Source organism: Marmota monax, unplaced genomic scaffold, assembly GCF_021218885.2.
Source record: "Marmota monax isolate L192 unplaced genomic scaffold, Marmota_monax_Labrador192_F-V1.1 WCK01_AAM20220418_F8-fsc00203, whole genome shotgun sequence".
Lineage (NCBI taxonomy): Eukaryota > Metazoa > Chordata > Mammalia > Rodentia > Sciuridae > Marmota > Marmota monax.
The window spans coordinates 1,987,732-2,009,024 of record NW_026694787.1 but is presented as its reverse complement, the minus strand read 5'-3'; the positions used below and the strand labels follow the sequence as shown (position 1 = coordinate 2,009,024).

The window sequence follows — 21,293 nt, the reverse complement described above, 5'->3', positions numbered from 1 at the left end:
GTTAGGAAAATCCTTTCTAAGGAGGTGACATTTCATCAGTGACCAGCCAGAAGGAAGGGATCCACACCTGACACTCCCTGAGGTTTAAGGCAAACTTTAAAGAAAGATGGGTGGTTACTCACTTTTGTATAGTGATGTACATTAAACCATGTTTATAATTGGGCATAGGCTTAATTTTGCTAAAAATCTCAGGTAATTTATACTTATGACCCACTTCTAGGAATTATCTTAAGGACAAACCAGAAATGTGAGCAAAAAGATTCATGCCCAAAGATGTTCATGGCAGATTTACTTATAAAAGAAAAAAAAAATCAGAATTATTGAAAAATGCCTTTCCTTCCTTCCTGAACCTTCTCACCCTCATAGCTCCACTGGGCATCTCCCCCCTCTGATTCCAAAGCCTTAAAAAACTTCTCTGTGATCATGTTTTCATTTACAAAGACTTGCCTGTTTACTCAACTACTTCTCCCTTCTTGGCTTTGAGCTCGGAAAGCAAGCCTACCTTGCTATGAATCATTCAGTACCTATCATGCATTTGGCACATCATAAGAACTCTATACATAAAATAAGAACTCTATACATGTTTGATCAAAGATTGGCTTAATATCATCTGACATATCTATAGGTGGAATACTATATAGCCATCACAAATCTTATTACTGAAAAAAGGACAATGAGAAGCTAATATTATGCATAAAAATAAAACTATATATACTGAATGACCTTGATTATTAGAGACCCAAACAATTAAAGGCAGTTTCTGACTGAGATTGGGATCATTCCTGCCTTCTCTTTATATTTTTTGTTTTCTACTTTGGGCACAATATAATAGTAGCTTCACAATCAGAAAAAAATTGAACAAGTGACTGTGTTCTACATTTGAACTTACTGTAGTCATCACTCTGGTCCGCTAGATGTTTTTAAAAGATGAGAGATTCATTGGTAAGGCTCTTGTTAATAGGCCCATCCTCAGCAATGTGAGGTGTCTGCTATTACCATGAAAGTTGTCAATTTGTTTTGTCTTATCATCCCATCCCAGATTCTCAGCACTAGATATATTGCTATGAGAGTAGGTAAAATCTACCTCCAGGCCTGAAGCTCCCTTTGATATGTCTCCCTCTTTCAATCCAGGTCCTTCTCCTCATTTCAGATTCACTTCCTCCAAGGAGATCAACCTGATTGAGAACAAACAATAACATTTTCCAAGTCCCGCTCCCAGGACTCAGGCAGGGGGATGGGTGGCCCTTTCATACAAGTGTCTAAAATACCTATTCATCTGTCTCCTTTCAGCATTCAATGGCAGAGCTTCAGCCCCAGCTAAATTATTGGTTCTCCAATTGAGTCTAAGAAATAATCATGAAACTTAAAAAGAATCATTCCCATTTCTTAAGACAACTGTTTTTCTTTGGGGGAAATAATCCTGGAAATGTTATTATTTCTTCATGGTTTTTGTTTGTAATCCCAGTGGCTCAAGAGGATGAGGCAGGAGGATCACAAGTTCAAAACCATCCTCAGCAACTTAGTGATGCCCTGAGCAGCTTAATGAGACCCTGTTTCAAAATAAAAAGTATTAAGGCTGGGGATGTAGCTCAATGGGTAAAGCACCTCTGAGTTCATCCTCAGTACCAAAAGAATTGGTTTGCAAACCCCTTAAAACTTATGAAAATATAAAAAAAAAATTGCACTTTCAAGGCACCATTCTATCAAAGAGCTCAAAGCTTGCTAACAAAATTGAATTTTCTGGAGAACTAGGAACATAGGTGAAGGTTATTCTATAAGTTAATTAAACTTATTATATTACCCTTTAAAGAGATGGCACCATGAAACTGGTTCATCAGGAATTTAGCTTTTCTTTCTTTTTTTCCTCCTCAGAAAACTCTATCTACTAGATCACCTTGTTCTATTGTTTGGTTGAAATAAGTCGTTACCTACTGCTCTAACAAGAAAAAAGGAACAGCACATTTTTTACTTTGAATTCCAAATTCATGAACATGATGAATACATACTACTGTTTGCATGAAGAGGCTGCCTCTGTGACCACTTCGCTTTGTGAAAGAGTGAAAAGGCATGAAATAACCCCCCCCTCTGGGGAACCTGCATGTTCTGCATGGGTTCTTGATGGCTTCAGGTGTCACCTAAGCTGCATGGGATGGGGAACCAAGCCTCAGTGACCCTAAGGAAGGAACAAGGAAACAGGCAAGGTTCATCCCTTTAAGAGACTTGATCCCCCTTTCAGTCCTTTTGCCACTGTCATTTATTTATGGATGGGAGGGTTTTCTCTGCCTTGGCCCTTACCAAACCAAGTTTGGGAATAGCAGCTCAGTTCCCAGCCCTGGTCCTAAGAACCTAGCTTTCCCTCTGTTGAATGCCAAAATTAAGCATGCTGAACATCCATCACCCATGCATGTTTCTCTTTGTTCTGTTTCTCATTTGTACAAAATCAAAGGGAAATGCTTTTCACCAAGCCCTCTTGGTGCTGAAACATCTTAATATTAATCTGTGAAAAAAACAACTAGAGGAACAAACTTTAATCTTGGTGTGTGTGTGGGGGGGTTAGGACCATAATGACCCCAGGTTACAATACAAAAGCCTCTGTGACACCTGAGGATTATTTTTATACAGACCATGGCAACTCTGAACAATAAATTATACACCCTGCAGTTTTCCCATCAAGGAGCTGCTTATGAAAGGAAATAAACCTTGCCATTACTAACCAGAGATACACATGTGATGATAGATACAGGATGTCCTTATGGCAGAAAATGAATCATGTACTTGTGTGTGCTCCCTAGAGGGCCTTACATGAATAAAAGTGGCTTTACACAATTATTTGAATAATGATAATTTAATGATTTTTTTTACACTAAAAAAGAATGAAAACCTAACTAGCATTTTCTGCTTAGATAGGAATGTAAAATTGAACAATTTAAAAAATGGAATTCATAGGCACAGATTTTAATGGGTTATTTCATGTCTTCTAAGGACATTTCTATAAGAGTAATCAAATTGTGTAAAATGGAGAAAAAGGGTTTATGTTCCAAGAAACCATTCCTCTTGGGCCATGACAGCTTTGAACAAAAATATTTTCACAAAATTTCATTTTAATCATCTTCTTTTACAAAGCACAATACTTAAGACTTTTCTAAATACAACTTTAGAAAATGAAGCAAAAAAATAATCTCCATAGATGCTTGGTTGAGTCCATGCTGAATGCAAAAGAATTTTTTTTTTTTTCAAAAGTGATACTTTCAAGCTTTTCAATATTCTTGATGGGTCCATTTTGCCAAGAGTAAAGATGGTGGCTGTGTGGCCAGTGGCTCATCCAGTTCCATGATGCAGAATCCTCTTGCTTGTTAGCCCAAGGGGCAGTAATGAAGCTGGATATGCCAACTTCTCTTTCTACAATCGCTTCTCCCTCTCTTTATACAAAGGAAGCCAATGGCCTCTGTGAGGAGAATACATCAGCTCTCTACATTCCAAGTTGCTAGTGCCCCATGAGGGTGCCCCAACATCTCAATTTAATTACTAACATTCCTATTCTGTATACACATTATATAAAACTATATCATCAGGGATTTTCTTGATGAGTAAATGAAAAATTCAAACACTGAAGAACCCAATCCTCTTTCTTATATTAGGTGGTGGGGAATCTCTGAAGGCTTCAAGTTTAATGCAGAAAAGCTTAGAACAGTCAAGGGGTACAGGAATGTTTTATGCTGCCGTGAGAAACTTGGTGCTTCTGGCTGCAAGCACACTGAGACCAAGACTGCTAAAAAGGCAATATATTCAGACATGGGAATAAAGGGTGTGAGGTTTCTTTCTTAACACACTCCCTTTCCTTAACTGTGTTCCTCCCCGCTCAGGAAGACCAGGGCATTGGGGCTTTGTAAATACTGAGAGGAAAGTAATGGCCTCAATCAGAATGGATGAGTATCCAGGCAAGAGCAAGGCAAGGGAAGGGAGAGAGAAAGAGAAAGGAAGAGACATTTATGTGTTATACTTCCAATGATGAATAATGTGAGTTTTTGCATCATTCCTTCACTGTTATCAATTTTCATTTATCACGGCTACGTAAAATCTGTTAATGTTTCGTTGTTTCACTATAAAACTCAGGAATTAGGCAAAGCAGCTGCTTAGAAACACATCAAACATCTTTGGGGGCCATTAAGGGACCACATCCTCCATCTCTACCCCTGAACAATCGTGCAATACAGTATGCCCCTTATTTTCAGCTAAGGATGAGAAAACAGTTACATATTCTAAGGCTGAACTGTTCGTGTGCTACAAAGATAAAGCAGATAAGCAAACATCACTTTCCTTAGGAAGGAAAAAGCAATTCCATAAATGCAAGAAAGATCCAATGGCTATACTTCAACAAGACCCTCCCTCCCATTCTCTTGGACTTGAGGAAGGGGTTACAAGTGAGCAAGGCAAATGACATTATGTGAATACAGTTTAAACAATAACACACACAGATAACCCAGTGCAGGAAATAATACAACTTTCCCCCCCTTGTTTTCATTTGCATTTTACTTTTATTTATTTTTGCTTTAATAATGCATATTCTGTTCACGCAAAAGGTGCAAAGGACAGGAAGCAGGGGTTTAACTTGGCTGATGAAAAATCAAGCAGGGATGACATTTCTAGTTTCATGAACAACCTAAAAGTAGGAGGAACTGAAAAAAGTCACAGCTGGTACCACAGAGCCCAACTTCTCAGCTATCTCCTCTTAGGACCTTTGGCTAGGGTGAGAGAAGCTGTGAAGACAGTGGCCTCTAGTGGACTTAGATAAGTGGCAGATTTTTCTTTCTTACTTTTTTTTTTTTCTTTTTTTCTTTTTTTGAATCATGGTAGCTGCATCACAAAAGCTCCAATCAAGAGGGTGGTAAAAAGAAGGCACAGATCATTGCAAATACCAGATTTTCTCTCTCTCTCTCTTTTTTTTTTTTGTAAATATACCATCATATATAAGCTAAAATTTCTCTTAGGGTGGCGGGGTCTGCTGGCAGGGGAAGGGATGGGTTGGATCTAAAATTGCATATGTAATAGAATCCTAAAGGGGAACACAAAGCGAGGCAGCTTTTACCTGAAGCCAAAGAATAAGACACTCGCTTCTGACTACAAACACTAGGGGCATCAGTGACAAAACATGATTAAAAACTCATAAAATTATAAAGCTTGTAAACGAATAATCTGAAGTTACATTTTATTAATGGAAAATATCATCAAAATAGTACCACTATGGACTAAACTGCCTGAGTTTTCGTTTCGCATGAGATCTCAAGGTAGAAAAGCCTCTAGCACAATTTGCTCTAAGTCACAACCAGTGCCAGACCCAGGACTACACCATGGGGAAGATTCTCCTCTTGGATGGAATTTGTGTTGTGCTATCAAGACTTTTGTGCTAATCTTTCAAACAGGGACATGTTGAGGCAAACCTTTAATCTTTTGGCACAAGATTATTTTGGCTGGGGCAGAAAATTTGAGTCTTGGACTCAGGATGAATAATGAGACATCTCAGTTATCAAGTATTCATTTTGATTGAAGAGCTTTCTTTATGTCATTCACTTCCATCTATAAAAGGAAAAAAGAATCAAACAAAATTATAATGAATTGGCTGCTTTCATAAAAGTTGAAGACAATCAACCTGCTCAGTGGAAAGAAAATAATCAACCTGAGAATTTCAAAGGTGAAATGACATCTGAATGAAGAATCAATGACAGTGCTAGAAATGACATAAGCCTTAATAACAGGTACACAGGCACAATGCACTAGGAACAAAGTAGATGTTTTAATTCTTAGGCTACTTGGATCCAAAGTTTGTCAAAAGCAGCAAGGATTCCAGTTTCCTGACACACTGGACCATCTTACAGTGTCAGAAGGCAGCTTGATTGGCCCAAGGGGGTATGCGTAAGCACCTCCAAAGTAATGGTGAGTTTACCTATCCTTTCTTTGAATAGCATGTGTCTTCATCACTAAGGGCACCAACTAGATGAAAGTTGAGCATTGACCTTTGGTCAACTGGAATGCCCACATACTCTCCACCATTTGGTCATGGCATAGTTGAATCAGAGGCTAGAGAGGGACAGAGCTCAGATACCCTGGCAGGACTGATGTGACCACCAGAGAGAGAAGTAAAGAGATGAAGAGGAAGTGCCAAGTATGGACAGCTACGGTCTCTGAAGTCCCAGTGACCATATGATGGAAGCCAGATGGCAACGGGGCCTCCCCAGCTCCGTGTCCTCTGGCAGGTACTATGATGAAGTCTTCTGGAAACCAGAGGGAGTTTTTCAGAGAGGAGACATTTAAGATAAATTCCACATGAGAAGCCTCACTGGGGGGATGTTTACTGATGTTCCCCTTCCCCAAGACCTTCTGGAGTCCAGGAAAGGTTGGGTAGTAAGACTATACAATTCTAAGAAGATTGTCACAAAAAGTGCCTCTAAATCTGCAGAAAAGTAACAATCATTTATTTTAAAAAGAAGGCCCTGATGGACCCACCTGCAACCGAAGCCGGATTTTCTTCTCTTCATCCAACTCTGACAGTAACTGCTTAATCTCTCGTCTGAAAAGCAGACGGCAATGGAATTAAACAAAAGCCCAATAAGAGACAAGAAACATCTTATTATCATTAAATCCATTTGTTCCTTTTACAAAGAAAATGTGGACCAAACAGATTTTCTTTGCATTATTATTGCTTAAGATTTGTTTCAGACAGAAAGGCTTGACATTATTTTGGGGCCACCAAAATATACAGCCTTCCAATGGTAAGTCTAGAAATGATCTTTGAGATTCCTTAGTCCAACCTTCTCCCAAAAGGAGAAGATGGGGAAACCGAGGCCCAGAGTGCCTAGCCTGACTTGCCCAAAAACCAGACTCCAGGTATCCAGGCTCATATTCTGTCCTCTTCCCTCTAATTATTCCTTTGTAACAGAATACTGGTCTTCAAATATAATTACAAAATACCACTCCATCTATACTTCCTTCATTTTCTACAGAGTTTTAAATGAATAAAAAGTAACTAGTATGTTTACACCGGGTTTTACAAAATCCTACAAATAGTAAGATTCAAAAACTTGGAGGTGAAATAACTGAATAAACAATGTGGCAAGCATGTTGGAAAGAAAGCAGACCTGCGTTAGGATACATGGCCTATACCTTTTCCAACCTTAAACAATGAAGTGGAATAAAACCAATCATCTTGCAAAATCATGGCTCTATACATGGGATACTGCAACCATCCAAACACTGGTCTGAGAGCTATGTCCTTTTTAAGATATCAAACACTTAATTCTATATGTACATTTCCATGAACTGGGTTGGAAACAGCACAGTAACAGTAGCAGTGATACTGCATTTGCTCATTTCAGGTAAATATCACAATGGTCACTGTACTTGGAACAGTACCCTAGCACGGCTGTAACACATTATCTGACATTAACCAGTTGTGACTCACTGCTGTACTTATTCAAGTACACATTATGTATCCATATCTCAGTGGGAACCACCTAGGGCTTAGGAAAGAAGTAGAAGGTGAGACCCTAAATGAATGGCCCAATCTTAGGAAGACCATGTCAGGCAAAGCTAAGTCTGGGTAGGGGAAGTTAGCTGGAGAAATTGGTCCAAAGAAAATGACTCAGCCTTAAATTAATAAAAGTGGGTCTAGAAAGAAAAAGGAAGATGGGGAGTTGATGAAGAAAAGCCAGGGAAGAGTATGGAAGGTGAGTTTGCCTCTGAACACAGAGCACATTTGGGGATGGGGAGAGATGGCACAGACTTGAGGTGAATACTAAAAGCAAAGTGATACTAAGAGCTAAGCTAAGAAACTGGTGGGGACCCACTGACCCTAGGCATGAAGGACAGGCTGTAGAAGGTTATAGAAGGCTGCGAAAGGCAGGACTTGGAAAAGGGGCCATGGTGAGGTATTGATTCAAATGTTGGCTGGAGAAGGACCATTCTGGCTATTCACAGACTGCAAAGCATTTCAGCCATGTACATAGTAGCTCCCAGGCATCTCTTAGAGGGTACAATGGGCCAAAACCTCGGATACAGGAGATTCTGACAACCAATGCTCTGGGATGTCTTGGGGCCATGGGGTCATTGCTAGGCAAGGGACACACATTGTCTGGACATGAATGGGGCTTTGGGTACCCAAACCTGTAACCTCCAGAGCCAGATAGGAGCTGGGGACTTTACGGAGTTAGGGACAGCCTGGTTGGTCTTAGGAGACTCTCTTAAGTACCAACCTGCCAATTCTTGATATTTATTGGATGAGTCTCCACTGGGCAGGAAGTTAGTCCAAGAGGCCCCAATTTCAACTGACATTACCCAACATAAGTGGAACAGAACCTACTTAAAGTCACATTGCTCAAAGTGAGGGCTTTTGCCAGCCCCAGACTCCCTCCGAAGGGTGTGATTTCAGGTGTCTGGCCACATTTGCCCATGCATTTCCTGATCACAAGGCAGCCAGGCACCAGGGGACACATTGGGCTGACCCACTAGGCTGCAATGCATACTCACGAGTCTGCTGTTCCCTCTGCTAGAGTGCTATGCTCTTGGCAATCCTGGATCATCTTTTAAAATCCTACTTGGAAATGCTTCCTTGAGATGCCTGCTCCAGTTCCCTCAAGAAAGAGCAAACTGATCTCTTCTGAGCGTCAGTTTCCTCAGATAAGTGCCCCCTATATCTAATCCTTCTACCAGCTTTGACATTGCAAACAGCATCCTGGGTGATACTGATATATGACACTTTTTTTGCTCACAGGTCTCTCTCCTCATCCAAGTTCTCCCTGAGGATGAGAGATGTGGCAAGAGAGTCTGTGTAGGCACACATGGAGAAAGTCCCCTACATCTCATAGTAAAAACATCTTGCTAAGTGAGAAGTCTCAGGTTTAATATTCCCTATATCTTCATATGTTATGGTTCCTCATACAGGCAAACTACTTCATCTGGCAGCTAAGTGAAGAAGTTGCAATTTTTCTGATGCTAGAGGAAAAGCTGGCTGTTGGGCTTATTTAATAAGTGGTATATGTACTGCTATAGCTTGCATCTTGAATGTTTCCCAAAGGCCCATGAGTTAAAGGCTTGGTTACCAGCCTGTGGTACTACTGGGAGGTGGTGGAATCTTTTGGAGGTGGGGTCTAATGGAAGGAAGTTAGGTCATTGGGGGTATGCCCTTGAAGGAGATACTGGGACTCTGGCCAACTCCTGTCTTTTCTTTTGCTTCCTGGATGCCATGAGGTGAGCAGTTTCTTCCATCACATAATGTCGTCATGTACTTCCTTGCCACAGGCCTGAAGGCAATGGGACCAAACAACCATGAACTGAAACCTTTGAAACTATGAGCTAAAATAATTCTTTCCTCTTTCTTTTAAATTTTACTTTTTAAAATATTTTTTTAGATATTGATGGACCTTTATTTTTACTCATTTATTTATATGCAGGCTAAGAATCGAACCTAGTGCCTCACACATGCTAGGCAAGTGCTCTACCACTGAGCCACAACTCCAGCCCCAAGCCTTTCCTGTGTTAAGGTTGATTTTCTCAGGTATTTTGTCACAGTGATAGAAAGCTGACTAACACAGAAATACTGCATTTTATAGGGGATTTCAAGAATTTTCTTTTTAGGAACCTGCTGAGGGTATCAGTCCTTGCCACAAACTCATTCTGTATACCCCATGGCCAGCCTATGCCCTGCCTACACACAGTAGACTGAACATAAAAACACACAGCATAATTTAAGTATAAATTAAGCCTCTTGGGGTTCACACACACTCCAACCACTGCTGCCATCATCAGGGGGAGATCTGGCTCACTCTTTGGGGCAGGATGGGACCCAGAATTTCAGACCCAGGTCCTGGCCTAGTGGAGGGCCATCTAGAAGCCATGTGCAAAGGGTCTCTGGGCACTCACTTCTGCTGGTCCTTCATGGTCTCAATGATGCTCCTTAGCTCGCGGACCTGTGTCCTTAGCTCCTCCACAGCCGCCTGGCTGCTGGCTACAGGCTCCATCTTTGGTTTTCCTTCTGTGCTGAACAGAGATGGGGAGTTGGCTCTGTGTCCAGCTGTTCCCAAAGAGGACGACAGTGGGGAGGATGCCACCGAGGATAGAGAGGCTGGTCCGCCGCCGCCTGCTGCCATGGTCCCTGGCTTGGGCGGCAGGGATGCCTTGTTGTCAGACACCTGTGATGAGGGAAGGTGAAGAGGCTTCAAAGAAAGGGATTTGTGAACTGCATCTCCTTGTTCTGGTGAGTCAACCTTCCTTCAACATCCCTGTTCCCACTTCCTTCTGCATAATTCACTTGTTTATTCCTTCATCCAGAAGCCACTAAGGGCTGATTTAGTGCAGGCCTGTCCCCAACCCAAGTGGGGGAATATGATCTTCTTTATGGATAGACAGTTTCTTACTGGTTTCATATACAATATAGAGATACCCAATTGCTTTCCAGGTATCACAAACTTTGAAAGTGAGCAAGACATTCGCCTGAGAAACCAGTGGAGTGCAGACAGACAAACAAATCAGTACACTGCAGATGAGGGGAAAGACTGCACAAGAAAGAGGAAGCACAGAGAGGTCCAGAAATTCATTTAAGAGGCAACCATCTCAGAAGGAAAGCAGCAGGAAGGAGCAGCTGACAGCCCCATATTGGAGGGGGCAGAAGAAAGAAGAGATGGTTGGAGAACGAAGATGTAGGAGGAGGGAAGGTCCTAGAAAAGGCCTTTCTTGTCTACACACAAGAAAGCAAAATGCATTCATGCTTAGTAGGTCACAGGGTGCAGGAGAGAGCTAGGGAGAGAGAACAAAGCTGGGGAGGGAGAAGGTGCTGGCTGAAAGGGCGAAAATGACTGGAGCCTGCTAAAGATTGCTGTGGACACAGAAGGGCCCGAGGGATGGCAGGAGCTGGAGAGAACTGCTGGGAGACTCACACAATGGAAGCCAGGAATAGTAAAGGTCTGACCTAGATAGTAGCCAAAAAGAATAGACAGATGTGGTAAAGTCAAGCACATCTAACAAAGCACCTGGCGTTGGGGTGGGTAGTAGGAGAGGCTGATGGAGTCCCAGTCCTCACAGAGGATATGCCCCTTGACCAGGGAGATGAGATACAGCCCAGAGGGTAAAAGAGGAAGTATGGATCAAGGGCCATAGGTGGGGAGGGAAGAACCAGGTATCAAGGTTGTCTCTTTCATAGAAGGAAGAGCCCGTAGAAAGCCCAGATAATTATTTCTCTTTTAGACACATTGAATTTTAGGGGCCTGAGTGAGGGATGGCCACAAGGGGATGCGTCTGGTAGACACAGCCAGCAACTAAAAGAGTGAGTTGGGGTAAAGGGAGTAGAAGCCATGGGGACAGATAAGACAGAGTTAGAAGAGAAGAGGCCCAGTGGTGAAACCTAGGGAATGCCCAAGGTGAACAGGCAAGGAGAGAAGGGAGAGAGAACCCTTGACAACTGTGAAGAGTAGCAAGAGAGGGGATGAAGCAAGACCAGTAGAGGGACCTGGGTGATGGAAATCTCCTGGAGAAGTTTCTGAAAGGGGAAAAAATGGTTGAACAGTACATAAAGAGTGCTGAGAGGAAAACAGGAGAGCCCATTTGGTAGTGCAAGGGAGACAGTAACACAATGAAGGCAGATTAGCTTCTGAACGGGAGGCGAGAAGTTCTGGCCAGCAAGTTGAGGATTCTTCCTGGAAATGTGTTTGAGAAAGGAAGATAGGGTGGAGGGAGGAGGGCATAAACTTGTTCAGAAGCCTCAGGAGGAGACATGTTAAAGGAAAGGTTTTGCTTGTTTTCGGATATGGCTAAGACTATGAGCTGTGTGATATCTGGGGGGAAGAGTCAATGGAGGGTCAGGCTGAACATGGAGGAGAGAGGTGGGGGAAGCCTGATGGAAAAGTGTCCTGAGAAAGCCAGGAGGGCACAGGACCTGGTACAGTCTTGGGAAGGTGAGGAGAGGAGAGAGGCACCTGGAAGGTCCAGGGTGGAGACACTGGCAAGGGGAAGTGAGTTGGTAGGCAGGTGGGGAGGAAGCAAAGTAAAGGGATAGGATGTTGGTAAGTGATAGAGCGGAAGCTGAGGCTGGTGGCGAAGCTTGGCACCACAGCCACGGGACTCCCTCCAACAGCAGGCACCCAGCCGGCCACCCCAGGGCATGTGCCAAGAAGGGGCTTGGCTGGCACAGCAGTGAGGAGGTAGAGTCTGGATTCAGGCTGTGCTAGAGGCAGAGACTGGAAAGAGTGAGCCAAAGCAGATGGGCCATCATTCCCAGCCTCTCTGCTCGCCTTTTCTCTGCCAAGTTACCATTGAGGAAAAGCGCTCTCTGCTGCCAGGCAGAGTGATCCGCCAGCCCGTGCTTTGTTGTTAGTAGGAGTTATAGTACGAGGGAAGAGGAACTGACATTTATGGAGTGCTGATCACATGCCGGACGTCAGCTCTACAATTTAAACAGGGATTAACTGGCACAAGCATTTCACCAAGCAGGAAACTGAGGTTTAGAGAGCTGGATGGGTAATTCCCCAAGTCTCACAGCTAATCACTGGCAGAACTGGGATTCAAGTCTGAAGATTTGTGCTCTCCTATTATTATTTTTTTGTTAACTACCTATTCTTGGGCTCATGCCTTCTCCCATTTTCTATCTTGCATCCTTTCGTACTTCTCACGACCTACGAATGCCCATTGACTTCAGGTATTCTTGAATCAATGCTTCTTTTGGCATTTCCTGTATGACTGGCTCTCGTGGCCCATTTCAACTAACAAGTGTTTTTAAAGCTCTCACAGAGTATAGGTCACCACACTCCCTGATAAAATTAGTTCAAGTGGAATTTCTAGAAGCATTGAAAAATACAACCTGACAACTCCAGGGAAGTGAAATAGGCTAATGGAATAGAATTGCAAATCAGAAACACAAAAAGCCATTATCCACCACTAGATGTCACTGTAGAGACACCCAGGGATGTCAGAGAAAACCAGAAAAGAAAAAGGGGTGGTGATGGTGGTGGGCTCTAAATTCAATTTCAGTAAATAGAATTCTTTATAAAGAAAGAATGCTTTGGTTTTGTGGATAGTTAAAATTGATCTGTTTCATAGGATCATGTTTTGCTTACTGTAACAGATTTTAAGGAAAAAAATACATGTAAATTCTTAAATCTATGAAAAGTGGTTAAGTGCCTCTAGGTTCAATCCTTGTACTCCCCCCACCAAAAAAAAAAAAAAAATCCGTGAGAAGAAAAACCCCACATAATCTTTGACTTCTTGGGCTATTTCCTGCTTCAAAAGACTAGTTCTCTACTTTTAGACAGTAAGAGATTGCTAATGTTCTGAGAAAATAATCCCAAATGACTGTTTTTTTTTAAAGTAACAGAAAATGGAATTTTAAAATCTTGGTTCATATTCATAGGCAGAACAGAGATTGTATAGGGTGCTTACTCTTCAAAAGTTGCATGGAGTAGCTAACAATGTCTTTTTGTGTGTGTGATTCTGGGGATGGAACCCTGAGCCTTGTGTATGCTAGGCAGATGCTCTACCACTGAGTTACACCCTCAGATATCCCTCTTTTTTTGAGTCGAGGTCTTGCTATGTTGCCCAGGCTGGCCTCCAACTCTGAGGCTTAAGTGATCTTCCTGTCATAGCTTCCCAAGATCCTAATACTACAGGCACATACCACTGTGCCTAGCTATGTCGTCTTCTTTATTTCTCACAAATAATTTACTGTCCTTACTAATCCCTGGGATCCCTGGGCATGCAATGCAATTAAAATATTTTAGATTATAAATGTATTCTAGAACATGAATCAAATCAGCTTTAAGAGGCCATATTATGGCTGGGTACAGTGGTGCACGCCTGTAATCCCAGTGGCTTGAGAGGCCGAGACAGAAGGATCACGAGTTCAAAACCAGACTTAGAAAAAGTGAGGCACTAAGCAACTCAGTGAGACCTTGTCTCTAAATAAAATACAAAATAGGGTTGGGGTTCAGTAGTCAAGTGCCCCTAAATTCAATCCCTGGTAAAAAAAAAAAACAAAAAAAAAAACTTCTAATTATAATTTTTGGCCAGCTCTGAACATAAAAGATAAGATCTGTGAGAAGAAGAACACAACATTTAATATTTACTGTAGTCTCTCTAGAAACCTGAAGGCTTTTAAAGTTGTTTTGGTTGTAAGGGCATTTGTGATTGTGTGTGTATGACAATTTGAAAAGGGGTTCCGCTACAAGAGAAAATGTAGTAAATAAATCGCTGAATTTGAGCTCACTGATTCTGCCCAGTTTGGAACACTTTGTGCAACATGCCTCAGAGAATTTGATGACTATAGTAATCACTGTTACTAAAGAATGACAAACACCTGCGACTGTCTGTTTATCCTGCTTTGGTTTATAACCCATCGTTAGTGCATGCATGAAAGGGCAGGGACACCTCACCCTGGCTGGTCACTCACTTGGGATATGGTAACAGTCTTTGAAGTCTTCTTTGACACGTCTACTCCTCTGTGCGCAAGCGAAATGTGTTCCTCTTTATCTTCTTCGGGACTTGGGGAGTCAAAGATATCGGGGCTTGAAAGGGAGGACTGGATAAAGCCAAAAGAAAATGCTTTTGTCAGAATCATACCTTAGCTGACAGCTTTCGTTAATATGATGCTGTATGCTTTTCAAAGCACTTGATGCTTCTATTTTCTCTGTCTCCCCACTAAAACCCTGTGAGGCAGAGAGTGCTAATATCTATGTACAAGAGATAATAAGAGCTGATTATTGGCAGGTCTGAGACCAAGAAACAAGATTTCCTAAGCCAGGATCTCTACCCCAATGCCAATCAATCACTTCATCCACACAAGCAGCCATTGTCCATCTTTTCCCTCCTTTCTCCAAACATTTGCTACTATGTGTCCAGCACAGAGCTTGGTACTGTAGACTTAATGGTGACATGGCATACACAATCCCTGCCCTCACAAGGCTCTCAGCCTGGTGGGGAAGAACCCACAGTCAACAGAAGGCTGCCTCTCATGCTCCTCTCCTCCATCCTTTCTTATCCTTTTCCTCAACCCTTTATCAGGATCACTAAATCTACTACACTGAAGTGCCCTAAAGGACTTATCTGAGAGGAGACCATTTCTAAAGGCAAGGGACCACCAGGCCTGTGGTCCTGAGTTATGGTTTGGAGGTGTCTCCCAAAAGCTCCTTTGTTAATACAGGAAGATTCAGAGGTAAAAAAAAGATTAGATCATGAGAGCTATGACCTAATCAGTCCATCCTCAGTTGAAGAGACTGACTGGGTGGTTAACTGTAGGCAGATGGGCTGTGGCTGGAGGAGGCAGGTTACTGGGGCATGCCCTGCAAGGGTGCATCTCCCTATAGTCCCTCTACTTCCTTTCCACCATGAGATGAACTTTCTTCTGCTGCCTTTCCACCATGATGCTCTTCTTCACCTTGGGCCTAGAACAATGAAGCCGGTCCACCATGGACTAAACCTCTAAAACCATGAGCCAAAATGAACTTTCCCTCCTCTAAGTTGTTCTTATTGGGTTTGTCACAGTGATGAAAAACTAACACATCCGGTGAGCAGAGTTTCTGCAGGCCTTGAGCACAGCCCTGCCTGCTAGCACAACAAGCCCATTTCTTCTTTGGTAGCTGCAGCTAAATCTTTGCCCTCATTACTGTCGCCAGTTGTTATCCATTTTGAAGTCTGTATTTACTAAAGTATGTTTACAGAATGGAGCATCTTTGGGTAAAATATGAGACAACATCCCCTGCCCTTTCTGCCTCATTGTGAGGATCATTGTGAAGATCGAAAAGCAGATGAATGGGGACCAATTCACCAGAATTCACTTGGTCAGAAATGATTCTTGAGCTATTTTAGAACAAAGCAAATGAAAATTAAAATTCCCATAGCAAGGAACCTTTTAAAATAAAGAATCTTCCAGAGATATCTTGGGGTGAGCTCATATTCAGCCTTATCCCTCTGCCTTCTATCCCTGTGGTAAAAAAAAAAAATCCTTTTCAGAATCACCATTTAAAGTCATTATAGAAAAATTATGCCTGTAAATATTGTTTGTTTTCTTCTGTTTACTTACTAAGGCAGAAACTTAATATATTTTAGGGAATTTTTAAGCAAAGTTTGTGCTTTAAGAGATCTTACTTGTTAATCTTCATTTAATCTGAAAATCCAATTACCTAAAATAACACCCCCAACCAAGCTTTCTTATTAATCTAGGCTTAACTGCTTAACTACCACACAATGCCTGGATCCTTTAATTTTGAGATTTTATTCAAAAAGCCTATTTCTTCCTATATAACCTGTGTTGCACAAGCTGCTAATCAAACCTTGCTCTTTGAATCCTATAAACATAAATAGCTTCAATTAGGATGAACGCCCGCAGGCTGGGGAACCATGACAGGCACATTTCCTCAATCATTCCCCTAGTGGCATTTTAGCAATATGTCCCTATCCACCGATTCCATTTTGCTATGGAAAACCCACAAGGGCTAACTGTAAGAAGAGTAAATAGGAATTCAATGTATACATCCAAATGGGGGCAGATGGGAATGAAGGGAAGAGAACATGGTCACTATAATTCATTAAAGCACAAATGTATCCTGTTGTCATAAGTCCATAAGCAGAATCACTCCCTATAAAATGTCAAGTTTTGAGTCACTGTGCTATAAGCTTTCTGCAGGCAGTAGCTGTGTAGTTCTCATTCCCAGTTAGATCCTTGGTACCTGGCACAGTATCTGGTCCACATGGGATAGATGTCTATAAACATCTGTTGCATGAATGAACAACTGTATAGTTTAAAAGTGGGAGGGATGAGATGCCTTAACTTTGTCCCAAAAGTACACACAACTCCCAGGCAGGGGATGCATGGACTGAGGTGAGGATGGTAATTCAAATCTGTTATTTAATTCTGGAAGCCACAGGGCTCTCTAGACCTTGAAAAGTTGGAGAGAAACTGGAAAGAAAATAAAAATGATGAAGGATTTATAGAGAAGGTGGAAGAGAGAGGACTGAGAAATTGAAATGGAAAGATGCTAAGAAGCAATGAAATAGACTGTGTGTACGTGCATGTTGAGGTGGGGTGTGAAGAGAGAGAAGGAAAGGAAGAGAGGAAAGAAGGCGGCATTGCCACAGAACCCTACAGAACAGTGAAAAAGGAAGCCGCTTTTTCAAGTCTTTCTCTCAAAAAGGTGTCAATGCAAAGTTAGGTTTGTTTCATACAAAGAGGACAAATAAGACGATTTAAACCACACTTACAGACTCAGTAGATATGAGAGAAGAGGCTCAAAGGAAGTGGCATTCTTTTTCTTCTAAATGGTGACAGCTTATGAGGGATTAGTGATGAGGTGAGAAGAGAAAGTGTCCTGGGAAACCTACGAAAGGTTAATTCCTTGGTGTATCTAGGTGGAGGTTATAAGACCTTAGAGCTGCAAGAACAAGGCAATGTGATAATTAGAGATAGATTAGACAGACAGACAGACAGATAGATAGACAGATGACAGATCGAACGAACACACACACACACACACACACACACTGCTTACGGAAGGTATTTTTAATCTTTGTGGAAAGGAAATTTACAAACTATGGCAAAAGCAAACTATGCATTTCCTTTTGACCTAATTTCACAAAATTTGTGCCTAATGAATAATTTGGGAGCAGCACCAAGATTTTTCCACAGAACCAGAAACAACATACATATCCAGTAATAGTACACTGGTTTAACTGTTATATACTCACACATTAGAAGAGTAGGCAGCCATTAAATGTGTTGTTCTGGAAGAAGGGGCAATGATTGGGGAGAAAGGTGTGCAATTTAAGGTGGGGAAAGCAAGGTCCAAAACAATATATACTATATAATCTCCATTTTTGAAGAAATAATTTTATATATACAAAATAGAAATTAAAAAAAATAAGGATATATAGTAAGAGGTTAATAGTTTTTTGTTTTAGGGGAAGGATTACAAGTTTACTTTCTTTATAAATCATGTTCTTAAAAATCTGGTCTAAGTAACAGGTTTGCAATGAGAAGTTATTCCAAATGACCAAAACAAAAAATTTCTGTGGGTTATCATGTTTGTTCTGATTGGCGTCTTCTATATAACCAGCTGCCTCATAAGTCTGAAAACAATTTTCTGAAGGTCCACATGCTATTCCATGGAAGGGTGAAGATGACAGAGCTTTGGGAGACAAAGGCTACTGCCTAGCACTGTATAGTGGCAGATCTTTATTTAGTAAATCTTTTGTCTTGTTTATGAACCACACCAGCCTCATTTTCCTTTTCCCACCATAAAACATGACATTTTTCTTACCAATTTCATTTCAGGTTCAAGCAAGAATCAGTCTAGAAGGAAAGAGAGGGAAGGTGGGAGGGAAAAGGGTGTGCCACCTTGCTGGCAGAAACACAAAGAACAAATAGAAATACTGCTTGATTCAAGAAGACTTTTAAATCACATTTAGTTGGCAGTGTATCTCATGGCCTCCCTCTCCTCGGGTGTCTCCAATCAGCCATTTGCAGAAGAGTCCTTGGCGAGAATCTCTAATGTTTCCTGCTTTTCAGCTGTAGAGAAGCAAGGAGACCTGAGGAGGAAACACTTACAGATGTGAGCGACTGGGATGGGGGCCGCCTCCCTGTAGCTTTTGGTCTGCTTGTGGTTGGGTGACTGAGTTTCTCAGTAGAGGATACCACGGAGTCAAAACCTTCTAGGTCTAAAACAAAAATAAAATCAATTGTTACAGGGAAAAACAGGAGTGAGAAAGGCTTTTACATTATGTCACAAGTACCTCTTTTCTTAATAATCGTCCTTTCCATCTGGGTTATCCTTTATCTTTTACAAAGGCTATTTACATCCTTTGGCCATTCAATAAATATGATTCAAACTGAATGAAACAATCATTTCCTTCTTAGTTTCACAAGCTAGCAAGCAGGAGAAAGAAACATGAATTTTTCTTTTTCCCTTCAACAACTACATCCATAAATCTTTAAAAAGCTATAAAAAGAAGATTAAAGGAGGAATTCTCTTTTTCCACAAATCCAAGTCCATTTTAGTGGATAAAAACATTCTTGCAGTCTCAACACAAAAGGCAGTTATCACAAGGTACAATACCCACAGGCAAATGAATGCTGGTCATTGATTCTAAAAGACAAGAGGGAGCAGGCTCCTCCTCTGCTTGATAATCAGTAGTCTGATTATCAGCTGTCACCCTGATGTTGGTCTGTAAACTCCTTAGAGAGAAGACCAAACTTCTACTTCTCCAAATAACTCACAGATCCCAACCCCATTCTGTTTTCAGAGTCATTATTATCTTCTACAGTTGTCAGTCTGTTCATCCATTCATTCCCTTGTCATTGAGCAACTACTCTGTCACCCAGAGCAAAAGATCCTGAGGCTACCCCAGTGAACATGGCAGAAATGGGCCCTGCCTTTGGAGAGCTTACATCCCAGTGACTGATGCTCAGAGAAACAGAAGATCATTCATGTGTCTAACACATGTCCGGAGGGAGGCCTTTGACTAGACTTTGCCAACCTCTTGAATGAATGATCATACCAATGGGTTACCCAGTTCTGTAGAGTTCTGGGGATCTACAAACCAAGTACAGATGTGTGTGGGATGCTCAGAGGAATGGCTAACAGAAAGGGGCTGACCCTGAGCACCATTATTGCTGTTGACTAGGACAATACCATTTCTTTGCCACAAGTAGACTGTGTTTTAAATGCTATGGCATACATGACCTTCCCAAACCATTCCCCACTCTCCTTTCTAACACAGCCCCACTTTTGTTTTAGGACAATGTGCTCAGTCCTATGACTGGTCTAGAGACAGCTATGTAGCCCAATTTGGGTCACTGGGAAATAAAGGTAAGTCTACTGAGCTTCTAGGAAAGAGATTTCCTCTCTGTTTAGAAAGGGATGAGTGAGAAGAAGGTCTTTTGTGTTATATCCCTCTGCCTTCTGACTTGGGAAGCTGTTCGGCGAGGAGAGGATGCCTGGAGTTATAGCAGCCAACTTAGGGACCACAAGAGGAGGCATGGCCATGAGGGGAGATCTTGAAGATGGAAGAGTCGAAAAATGGAAAGAGCTTGGGTAACTGACAACCTCAGTGACCTGTCCACCAACCACGGAATGACCAAGTGCCTAGACTTCTTGTCATGTGATTTTTAACAAACCCTTATTATTTTGGTGAATTTTTATCAGATATTCTGTATTTGCAGCTGAAAGTATCCTAACTGCCATAACTGCAAATATGCTGTCTCAGGGCAGAAAAGTTAAAAATAAAATTATGTGTGCCCCCCCCATATTTGGGGGAGAACTTTTTTGCTGATGATTATAATAAATAGTTAGGCTGTGTGACAGCTTACTCTAAATAACAAATAACAGCAGGTGTTATTTGTAAACTATTTCCTTTAGTGGACTATGCAAAACTGAGCACAAGGCAATGGTCAGGAGAAGCCATTAAAATATACCTGGGATTATATTAAGTGACATTATTCTAGCACCTGGTGAATGAATAATAACTCAATTAATTACTCTTATCAGGGCAAGATAAAAATAATCAAAGGTTAACCATCTGCAAAGACAGCTTGAAGAAAATCATCCATGATTTTCTGGAAGCCAAGCAGAAGCCCATTAGTATTTAGCACCTAGGTAAGAGTCATAAAGGGACCCACTTCTCCAGCCAGCTCCATGGGGTGCCATGAAGATCTGGGTCAGGGGAGGAGCTGGCTCACTAGACTGGTCCCTTTCAGGGGCCTTCCCTTTAAACAATCTTATTTTCTTAACAGGTTCTCCTTCAGATTCTACCCTTACCTCTACCAACTCCCTGTTGTCTGAAATGGAAATTTCCCATTACACAGGTAGATTGATGCAAAAGGCCATTACTGACATTAATATTCCTCAATCTTTCTATTTAGTTAGTTTTTTAATCAGTGCATTATAGTTATACATAATAGTGGGGTTTATTTTGACACAGTTATACATACATGGAATATAATTTGCTCCATTTCAATTCCTAGGACTTCTACCCCCCGCCCCTTTCCTCTACTCTATTGAGCTTCCTTCTATTTATTTATTGGTTTGTTTTATTTTTCACTTTTAGTGCATTATAATTATACATAATAGTGGAGTTCATTTAGACATAGTATTGGTGCATTTAGATATATACATAGAGAGAATTCATTGTGATATATTAACACATGTACATAGCATAATTTGGTCAATTTCATTCCACAGTTCCTTCCCCTTTCCTATCCTTCCTCTCTTCCCCTCCCTCACTCTTTGAAATTAGTTTTTCTCTGATCACAAAAGTAATACATACTC

At 41.5% G+C, this 21,293-nt stretch overlaps 1 protein-coding gene across 9 annotated transcripts in view; it reads right to left on the bottom strand.

Moving 5' to 3' along the window:
- Nucleotides 1–3,083: 3,083 nt before the first annotated feature.
- The window catches only part of Sh3kbp1 (SH3 domain containing kinase binding protein 1), a 331,424-nt gene continuing 313,214 nt past the window's right edge, over nt 3,084–21,293 (bottom strand). For 6 of the 9 annotated variants that reach the window (XM_058573075.1, XM_058573071.1, XM_058573072.1 and 3 more), the window contains 5 exons: nt 18,575–18,684; nt 14,426–14,554; nt 9,913–10,181; nt 6,502–6,565; nt 3,084–5,574 (listed from right to left, as the gene is read on the bottom strand). In XM_058573075.1, coding sequence (XP_058429058.1) covers nt 5,533–5,574; nt 6,502–6,565; nt 9,913–10,181; nt 14,426–14,554; nt 18,575–18,684 — 614 coding nt within the window. In that variant the 3' untranslated portion in view covers nt 3,084–5,532. The remainder of the gene's footprint in view (nt 5,575–6,501; nt 6,566–9,912; nt 10,182–14,425; nt 14,555–18,574; nt 18,685–21,293) is intronic. The other 3 variants (XM_058573076.1, XM_058573077.1, XM_046425814.2) reach the window with 1 other exon arrangement.